The sequence below is a fragment of the Varroa destructor genome, unplaced genomic scaffold, assembly GCF_002443255.2.
Source record: "Varroa destructor unplaced genomic scaffold, Vdes_3.0 BEIS01000005.1, whole genome shotgun sequence".
In the NCBI taxonomy this organism is placed as follows: domain Eukaryota; kingdom Metazoa; phylum Arthropoda; class Arachnida; order Mesostigmata; family Varroidae; genus Varroa; species Varroa destructor.
In genome coordinates this window covers 8,001,852-8,012,312 of record NW_019211458.1, presented here as the reverse complement: position 1 = coordinate 8,012,312, position 10,461 = coordinate 8,001,852, and the positions used below count along the sequence as shown (strand labels likewise).

General features: G+C 36.0%; 1 protein-coding gene across 3 annotated transcripts; it reads right to left on the bottom strand.

Annotated features, from left to right (window-relative positions):
• Window positions 1-1,264: 1,264 nt before the first annotated feature.
• LOC111251998 (mitochondrial carrier homolog 2-like) lies at window positions 1,265-8,873 on the bottom strand. 3 transcript variants are annotated; one of them, XM_022809238.2, is made up of 8 exons: window positions 8,743-8,873; window positions 5,811-5,889; window positions 5,292-5,453; window positions 4,622-4,715; window positions 3,771-3,974; window positions 3,443-3,595; window positions 3,051-3,259; window positions 1,265-2,619 (listed from the first exon to the last, which is right to left on the bottom strand). In XM_022809238.2, exons 2-8 carry the CDS (start codon window positions 5,876-5,878, stop codon window positions 2,532-2,534), a joined length of 978 nt encoding a protein of 325 aa, XP_022664973.1. In that variant the 5' UTR covers window positions 5,879-5,889; window positions 8,743-8,873; the 3' UTR covers window positions 1,265-2,531. The 3 variants fall into 3 exon arrangements, with proteins under 3 accessions (XP_022664973.1, XP_022664972.1, XP_086847512.1); XM_022809237.2 differs by having other exon boundaries at window positions 5,811-5,948; window positions 8,743-8,863; XM_086991386.1 differs by lacking the exon at window positions 8,743-8,873 and adding an exon at window positions 8,476-8,589.
• Between the last annotated feature and the right edge of the window lie 1,588 nt (window positions 8,874-10,461).

The window sequence follows — 10,461 nt, the reverse complement described above, 5'->3', positions numbered from 1 at the left end:
CATGCTGCTTTCAACAAATATTTGTGTTCAAGATATGTACATACAAGGTTTGCATTCTACATAAGCTTTATAACATGACGTATTTAAAGAATAAGCAAATTGATGCGTTATAAGAAAATTATTATGGTCTTGTTGTTGACGTCTAATATAATCGTAGACACGTGTGTCTCAAGTTCCACATAAGAGTCACAAAATCAAGCTTGCTGTTAGATTGTCGCACGTGTGAATAATCGTTTTTATGACAGTGCTGCGTTTAGTTGTGAGCGAAATATTATTCCAATTAAGGTACAAGTTTAGCCTCATTCCTTTTATCTTCTTGAACTATAAGATGATTCACACTTCTGAAAGTCAAAGTTGAGTTCGACTACAGAATTATGCACGAAACGTTAAAGATTCTCATTATTGGTCAAGTTTTAACGAATAATTTTCGTTTTTTTTTGGTTTCTACTTGCTTTTTATTAATGGGAAGTTATTCTAGCTTCTAAGCTATATTATAATTCGATCTTAATTCAATGTCTTAGCTTTATCACCAGGTCTAAAAAAGTTATTGTATTAATGTAATACAAAAAGCAGTGTTTAAAATACTCTGCTAAACGTGAAGTTAACAAATAACGGTTTCGAGGAATTCATTTGCACAGAGAAACCATAAGAATATATGGATCGGAAAAAAATTCGAGCAAAAATACAATAAGACATTTAGCAAAAAACATCGTATTTATAGACCGCTGTAATTGCCTCTTTGCTACAAGTAAACTTCAATCCTATCTATAACATGATCCAGGTTTTGTTTTTACACCCACCTTTTTTCTCACGTTACCTATACATCGAATTACTACTTGGAAGTTAAAGTTTTTAGATCTAAGAGCTTCTTTAAATTAGTTTTTATCTAGCTAGTTAATGGTGCCCGATTCGTTATCAAAAAGACGACCTTAACAAGTTCAACGTTCTAACCATTAATTCTTACATAATAATATTCTATACAGTAGTCGTAGCAACGGGATAGTTATTTGGCATATGCGAAAAAATTGATTTATAAGAATATGCTGTAACCGCCTATAACTAATTAGATCCGTAGATAACTAGGTAGTCTACGACTTTTTGGTCTAGATGATAGATGATGTTCTAGCTTCGTAGATAGCCATCTTGATAAAGCTTCGTCCTATATCTACTGAAACAGCTGATAATAATTACAGTTTACATAAAAATATATTAGACGCATTCATTGAGAAACATGGTAGGTTAACAAAATTTAAAACAAAAGAGATTAATATGAATAGGCACATGCGTTGAAAGGTAACATTTTTTATTTGCGATTGCTAGCCTGTACTGCTAGCTTTATCAAACAATTGTATGTGACCCAGCCTTTATTTGAAGAGTACATATTTGTTTTGAAATTTACATAGCCTCTATATATCGTAGATGTGCCTGAACTTTGATAACAGGAAATATAGCAATATTTGATCACACTAATCAATTCCGAAACGGAAAAAGAGGAAAAAATGTCACGGATATTTTTAAAGTTGGATAGCTTAATATTACCGTTAGAGAAGGACAACCATAGAGATCCTAAAGCAGGCCGGTTCAAATTTTGAAAGTAATATAATTTAAACGTCTGGTTCACAATGACTCTATAGCTTTCTCTTCAGCTTGTGGTTGTGCACACATTTATGCAGAAAGTCTGACTCTCACTTATTAGCTCACTCACAAAAAGCAACATCTACTCTTAAAAACTTGTATATACGAAATCATTCAGGTTTCTTCAATTATAGTAGTCACTACCATATTCAAGTTCCAAAAAATTCTTTTTCACTAAAAGTATTAACAGTAATAGTATCTTGCAAAAAGTTCTTAGAACTAAACTGGCAGTCGGCCACGTTCTGATCGGCAGTATAAACTTCATAGATAGAGTCTTACCCTTCATTACTTTTATTTGTATTTTGATTCCAGCTAGAACTTGGCCGCCGCCATTTTTAACAGCTACTTGACGGATACACGGATGAAAACATCAATTTTTTTTATCGCTGCCTTTGTTCGGTGCCTTTCTAGGAACATATATCTCTTTTTTTTTCTCAGAAGTATATGGTGAAAAGTTCAAATATGGTAATTGTTACAAACACACCTCAACTCTGGATTGCAGCACTTTCTTTCGACACTCGGAGCAAGGTTATTTGGTCATATATTTAATTTCGATGACCAATCCTAACTTAGCGGTCAACCCATTTTCATTTCCAACGGACATAAAATATTTTTGCCTAAAAGAGTTCCCGCAGACGATCTATGACCATGAATCTAATCAAACAGATGCTTTTACCTGAACTCAAAATAGAGGTTACTGACTCTGTGCTACAGTTTTAGGTAAAATATGGGGTAGCAGGAGAGGCGCTCATCGGCATTGCCATTAATATTTAGAAGCCGACGTATATTTGCCTACTATTTAACGCATCCTTAAAGTAGTCTGAAGATTCGCCCATGCTGCTTATGAGAAATTGTTCCGATCGCAGCTGGAAGTGATTTCTGAATGGTGGTAGATCTCAGTTGACTTTACTCAAAAGGCTCACGTCCACGGGAATTTTGTACGCCGCTCCATCGAATGAAATTCCCATTGGTCCCTGATAATATCTGTTCAACCAGGACGCAAAATAACAAGATACCGTGTAAAAGGTTTTCATTATTAGGATTCATTAATCTATAGAGTCACTGCAAATCTCGACAATTCCAAATTCGTCTGCAGCACGTGTACTAGCATGTGAGTTATTTCGTAAGCAAAGTCTTTCTCAAGTTACCTCTTTTAACTGCGACAGCACAGGGAATCGTTCCTCCCTTGGTGTCTACCCTCATATTTAAGGAGTAAATTTTCTACATTATGAACGGCCTATACTAAATCTTTTGGTTAGTCGTGGATTCGAACGCAACCTGCCAAACTGGCCGGAACTATTGCTTGATTGTAAATTCCTGCCGGATTAGCCCCTTAATATTTAGTTTTCACTGTGTGTCTCTTTATGTTACCACTTCATCCTATTAGTTCCTATAGTTAGACTGTGCGTACGAACCTCCAGAATAACGAAGATCCCCTTTTGAGGTGCCCCAGTTGGGAGAGATGTTTCCAACATTGTGTCCACCCTTCGTAGCGAGCTAGATGGGGGGGTCCACCAGCTTCAATGGGGGCGCCGCTTACGGTCATAACTGTACCGACAACCTGAAACGGATACGTAATCGAAGCGGCCAAAAAATTTGTCGTTCCCGTAATGTAACTCCGCACCTGAAAATATTTGTAAAAAAGAAGGAGACGCTTGTAACTAATAGCATTCAATCGAAGATTCAATTTTTTTCAAGATTTTTCCCACCCATAGTGGTCTTACTAAATCCTTATTAGTATACTTCATGCAGCACTTTTTACAGCCAGTTCAGAGTTTTCAGTTTCCGGAGTGATATTACTGCGTACCGATGCCTCCTGTACAGCGTAATTATTGATGACGAAGGCGACACTTCCGGCTAACCAGATCCGAAGAATTTCACCGGTTAATCGAGGCATTAATCCGTTCCATAAACCTGATACTCCTTCATCCTTGATTATTTCACGGAATGAGCTTAATAACTGAAATTTTATGAGAACGGTAATTTTATATTTTAGCATAATAAAAAAAAGAGTAATCATATAAGATACTTATCACATGTAAACTGCGCATCCGTAATATTAAACATCGTACCACTACTAATTACGACTGCTGCGTGGGCTGTTAGGATCGACGTAAGAACGAGACATAACTGACCGAGGTATATTTGAGCTCCCCACCGATAAACTGAGCCATCATTCGACAAGAGATGACGTAGAATGGTTGCGATAAAATAGTTGCTACGGTGCGGGCAACCATTTGCTGTGACGTTCGTTGAATAAAATTCATTATTTTTACGTCTTCTGCATTAAGTTCCTGATCTTCCTCAAATGTTGGGACTGGCGGCATGGCTGCTGTCATCTGTGGAGTGGTAAAGCAATTACGACACGATTAAAGAAAAGTTAAGAAACATTCAAGGATTTCTTATGCTAGAAAATAACATAACACTGGAGTAATTCAGAAACATACACAGGTAGAATAAATATACTTACAATGCAGTCATATTATCTGTTCATCATTACAGAAGGTATTTACAGGGTTAGCCGAAGGTCTCCGAATAATTTAGAAATTTCATTCTTATTTCAAATCTGCCAAATTATTATTACAACGTTGTTGCAATATTGAACATTGTACATTACACTTGCATCATAGACACCTTAAGGTCATGTCTATACTCCTATGACACAGCATACTCTGATATAAGTCAGTAAAATCCTTTGAATGATCACAGTAGTCATTATTACAGCTATTGCACTTTAGACATACTAATGTTATGGAATTATAAAATAGTATGATAGGAATATAGAAACGGCGTTCGGATCAAATGTGTTACTCACTTAAATAAACAATTTGCATATCTTCTGCTATTTTAACAGACGAAGAATGAAGACTAGCAGATTTTTGGATCTGATATTCGGGTTACTCTGTAATTATATTTTTGGTCGCTATAGAAGCTGTAGACGCTTATTGTTGGAAGGTCCATTGAACATAGTGTTATGTATACGCACGTGAATCATAACGACGTTCTGCGTGAAGTTCCCGCAGAGGCTTGCACCAAAGCCTCGATATAATCCAAAAAAGCCATCCACACTCCGAATGTACCTGTCACACACAAAGTAAACAGAACAGTCATGAATAATAGTTAGTCTCAACGACTTTTTTGGAAATCTCGGCGAAAAAGAATTTTTATCGAAACAGGAAAAGGTAGTTCTATAAAATGTAAAAGTTACCGTTCTATTCCATAGTAGTGCATAAAATACGTTATACTCTAGAAGCACTACGTCACTGTGAAATAAAAGTGAGAGAAGTAAATATTCGTGTGGAAGATTTGCAGTCAAGAGCCTACTTTGGCAAACAAATATGGCTTGTTGTATAATAACAGGTTAACTTCAGTAAATTAGGTTTCGAGTACTTTAACATTGCAAATCTAGATTCTAAAACCGGCTGTAGATTAAGAATTGATATCACATGCGAGCATAAAGTGCAACGAATAACTTTAAAAAAAACATACGCACCAAAACAACCGGTATAGCAAATAGAAACTCAATATTCGTTTCAGTTCTATATCTGTTTGACTCCGGAATGCTAGTAAAATTGATAAAATGTGTCAAGTGCTTGATTCTTTTCTGTTTTCGAAAGTACAATCCAAACTATTGAAGAAAAGCTGAAATACTATACCCCATATAGGTGAACACTGAGGGAAGCCTTAGGGCAGGCTTTCCGAAAAGGCGGCGAGTCGGCACGGGTTCGATTGGTTCGTAACCAAGTTGTATAAGAACTCTGACATAATCTAACGGGTGTATTACTGCACCCATTACACACTTGCCAGCAACTGCGTACCTACCAAAAGAGATAATTGTTTAACACGTGATGACACAATGTCGTGCTGAAAATGAGAGCCTATTAAAATCGTAAAATCAAACCCAGCATTGATCTAGTAAAAAATAAAAAAACGCTGACTAAATTTTCCTTTCTGTATAGTAAAAGATTACGCTCCAAACTAATTTGACGTCGATCCTAAGGAATATATTTCAATCCCGTAAACGCCACCTTCGCTGAAAGGTAACACTAACTAGAATCTATATCTCAATACAATGCAAAATTTTAGCTCTTTTTTTCTATAGTGTCAGTTACGCTAGATAAAAATTAAAACAAGCAAGCTTTATAAATAAATCGGTACAGTGAAGTTTAGTTTACCATGGAGGTGACTGGTGGTCGTCATCTTCTTTTTTACGTCGCTGCTCAAGATCCTCTATATGCGACATAATTACGCTATCTGCAATGCAATGACGTGGATAACTGTTAAGGCTCCTCAGCAGAGAAAATTAAACAAATCTGAAATAAAAGTTTAAAATTAAAGTAGGTAATTTCTACTCAAATTGGCAGGTTTTCTGAAAATTGGAATGCTAATAAATTGCTTTGACTAGTAATATATCGAGGTTGAAAACCAAGTGTGGTTTGTCTGAGCCTGTTAGTTAGGTTTCCTGAAGCAGAAAGGGCCTTTACGTTTTTTTTTTCGTAATAAAGAAGTAACAGTTCAGTTGAACTACGGTGATGGTAACCGAACTGCTTAAAACTGTAATCTTTTAAAAACGGACCTCACGGTCAGACTGAAATTCGTGCTTAAGGGAGCGCTCGTTGTGATCCTCTTTGTCCCAGTACTGCTCATACTCGTTAATGCTACTCTTAGTTGGTACTACCATAGTATGAATGCAATAATTCAGCAGATATTAATAAACACCGACAGTTCAACTTAACATTAATCGGATGAGATTATCAGCTTTATGTAACGCTTTAAAAGCTCTAAATTATTGCTTCGATACAATTAAACAATGCCGATAGTTGGAGTTCAACTCCGACATTGCCCTGGTCAAATTTCATCTTCAGGTACAATACAGTCCTTCATTTTTCTAGAGGAATACATGTACAGTATAATGTAATTCTTAGCTGTATATAAATGTTAAAGCACATTAGGAACATTTTTGTTATGTCAATTAACCAGATTAATAATCAGGATGGTCTGACTTTTCACTTCCATTTCTCGAATTATTTGTCAAATACTGTTCAGCTAGTATAGTTTCGCCATTCTAGTCCTATGTTATGTTTTGAAATTGGCCTGTGTCATCATAAATCATGGGAAGATTACATGTATCACTGATTACATTACGACGCACTGAGGTTTTAGTCCTTTTAGTAACTTTATTTTCACAAAGTGTGAGGAGTCGCAGTTGTATGTGTCGTTGACTCCTAATCTTTTTCGATAGTTCTGTTCCATATATTTTCTCATATGTACGGTTGCCCCACCTTATAAGTATATTTGCGTAACAAAAACAAAACCCAATGAACGTTACCGACTACCTCTCCTCTCAAATTAAGTAACGTTTGCGGTAGAGGAACTGGTCGTCTCCTCGATGAACTATCCATTTGAAATTAATCGGGCAGAACTACAACAGCCTCTGTTGCTTAGCAGATAGTGAACTCTAGTAAAAGTCTACTAAATTAAATAGTTAAAAATGCATTTCTCATGTCAAACATTAGTTTGATTTGAATGAGAAGGAAAACAGATTTGTTACTTAAAAAGCAATCAGTAGCGAGTTACAAAATAGATGCTTTGAGCGACTGATATCTTGAGCATCGAAACCGGCCTTTGCCATTCAAAAAACACGTTTGTTCTAACGTATAGCTTAAGGACAAATATATTAACTTTCGAGAGAGACTAACATGATAGTAGAAATTACAGTTGAACCACGTAAAGCACATACTATTTTGGATTGAAGGAATGGATGAAGGATTTTGCGTCCGGAACTGCCGTTAGGCCTTCCAGCATTATAATACAATTACATTATAATAACAATTTTTATATATGTAATCAATGCAAACCGACGTACAGTTTATAGGTGATCTTTAAACGTTTACTAGTTTTTATGTAGTACAATGCGGTTCTGCGTTACAAAATAAGCTATATACGTACTTGACGATTTACAAACTCTCATTTTAGAGATTACGATGAATAATCAGACGCTGGTTACTTATGAGCCCTCTCAAAGAAGATCTACTGCAAGCATCCGAAGTACTAACAAGCAGCTAAAGCGAAACCTTAGTTACAGACGATCTTACGCGGTACAAATGTCACACAAAGGAAAAACATGGAAATAACAACAGTAACAATTATCTTCGATTGGCATTGCACACTGCATTTTACAATTGCTGTTAATTGCAGCAAATGGGAATGCTATTTTTGATGCGTACAGTCACTTTTATTACAGTCACGATTTGACTGTTCTTCTGAATACACAGAAGACAAGTCGTCTGTCATATTTGCTTGCGCTGACGTTTACGTTGTTCTTTGTTTAGAGAATTTGGTCAGGTACCGACTGTATAAAGACAGCATGCTTTTTGCGCCCTCCTCAAGCAACTATAATTTCAAATGTCCGCACGACTGTAATGAGAGGCAATGACTATTGGACATAGAAATCTTATCTGAAAATATTTTAGAATAACTGCTGATTAACAGATATGTTATTAACTGTGATAAAATAAACTACACAAAATACATGGAAATTACACAGTAAATGATATGTATGCAAATTACGTACAGACTAAGCATTAAATTGTTTTGCAGTATTGCCACTATAGTGTATATAAATGCTTTGTTTATATTTATAACAAAAAAATCGTTCGTGTTTCGAGTCCAAATATGTACAAATATTTATGCATTTTATCGTTCTTAGCGATTGCTAACTGGATAGGTTGATTAATAGCAATTCGTCCTCTTCGGACAGCAGAGACCCTGTCAGCGCTTCCGATTGGTACTGTTACTGTTAACAATATAAACAAAATATTTTCTATTTCTTTCTCTTACCGTTGGGAAGTATTTGCTCTATAGTTATCAACCTGTCTTCAATTTATGGGGACTACCTTGCGATGAGACTGCACTTCTCTTTGTGAACGACCTCATAACACAAAACAGCATTCACCAGTCAGTTGGCGTTCACTGACGCCGGCTGATCTGCTCACCACAGCACATTTGAATTGTGAGCGAAATCAAAAATACACAGATAATACGACTGGTAAACGTTTTCCTACTAGCTACTACAAATACGAGGATTTCTATTGTGTCCTAACTTACCACCAAACTGGGCTCGATCTCTCTTTATCTCGGTAGCGAAAGAGTAACCCAACGCGTGGATCCCCAAACGTCCGGAATGATTCAGTTCTGTTTACGGTTCGCTCAGCTGACGAACGGTTAACTAGATGAACGCATAGCGATAAAGAACTCGCTCTATTAAAATCTGTTTGTGAAATCGCGTTTTAACTTTTAAATGGCGGGCGATCCGCCGGTCACTCTGATCCTATATTCAGCTGGCAAGGAATGAGTGCCTGAGATAGTTATAATGCATATTTTCTGAGTTTTATGACCGGTACAGTCGTTCCGCATTGCTTTAGATGGACGAAGTGGAAATAATAAGATGTTGAGGCTCAAGTTATGGATCTGCGTATGTTCTGCTAAATTAACGGGTAAAGCAGGTGTGCGGTTGCGTAATCAATTGTAGAAATAAATTTTACCGAATCCTCTAGATGGCCAAAGCTTCAAGTAGCCTTAGACAATGACTCATAAATTAAGGGAAAAACCTGCGCATCAATTTTTTGTTTCTGTCGTCATTACGTTTTTCGTACATCATTAGGTCACGTTAATTCTCAAGTAGCTAATTCGAACATTAAATAACCCAAAGCACAAACATTCTCATGTCCTTCCAGGAGTGGATTTCAAAAGAAAAGTATGCAGTATTAGGCCTCACGATGACGCAACGCTGTTTTACTTAAAACAGATTAAACAAACTATATTTAAGTATGCATCGTCTTACTAAATAGGTACTAAGTGTATTTACAGTGATCAAGCAATTATATATCATGACAATACTTTTTTCGACTCTTTGCACGATCGCAACGTTTCGCGGGTTGATTTTTTTATTTTTATTTTAGTAAATATCGGAAGAAAAACATGGGTAAAAGATTACCTCAGGTCCATCAGTTGTGCATGATTCGAGCGGATTTGCAAGCGCCCAAGGCCGGAAGCTGTAGTAATTTGAAAATAAGTAACAAATGCAAAGTTGAAAGCACATGCTTCCCTTCTGGTAGTTTTATACGATTTAGAGCCATTAGAATCTCGTAGCCGAAGCTTTCGAATAAATCTTGGAATTTTTTTTTATTGATTTTAACTGCAACTGAAGGCTCTGAAAGGATGCCTAGTTAGAGATACCTAGAAATAGAACACAGGGTCAGACTATAAAATGTCATAGTACTGCTTTCATTGCCCAACTACAAAATAATATATAAAGTTTATAAATTGTTCAATGCGTTCGATATGTTTCGAAGTCAACAATATATTTACTATGTAGAATTCGTACCTGAGAAATATTGTAATCTTTGTATGTGGCCATCCTAACGAGAAGCTTTTTATTTTTATTGCTCACCGAACTGTTAGATAGTATGGTTACATTAATCAAGTACGCAAATTGGTTTTTCTATCGATTTCTTAAAGGCTTTTAGGTGTATCTACGATTGTAAGCCAGTTACTCAAGCATTTTAAGACTGTCAGCATTAAATTAAAGTTTTTATTCAGAACGAATAAATATAGACTTGTACTTTATTTTTGTTTGGCTTACATCAATACCTGAGGCTCAAATCTGAACAAAAGTCAGATTTACATATCAGACGGTTATTGTTTTCAAATGATTGAAATTACCAACTGAATCGATTATTCATGATGTTATATATATTCAATATTATCAATGGTGAAAATATTGGCTATATAATTTCATTTCAGAAATGCTACAAAGGGACCATA

Coding starts and splice junctions, on each gene's coding strand:
- LOC111251998 (XM_022809238.2), bottom strand. CDS start 5,878: ATGTCGCATATAGAGGATCTTGAGCAGCGACGTAAAAAAGAAGATGAC. Junction 3,596..3,770: donor GGGAGCTCAAATATACCTCG/GTCAGTTATGTC, acceptor ATAAAATTTCAG/TTATTAAGCTCATTCCGTGA. Junction 3,260..3,442: donor ACGCTGTACAGGAGGCATCG/GTACGCAGTAAT, acceptor AAATATTTTCAG/GTGCGGAGTTACATTACGGG.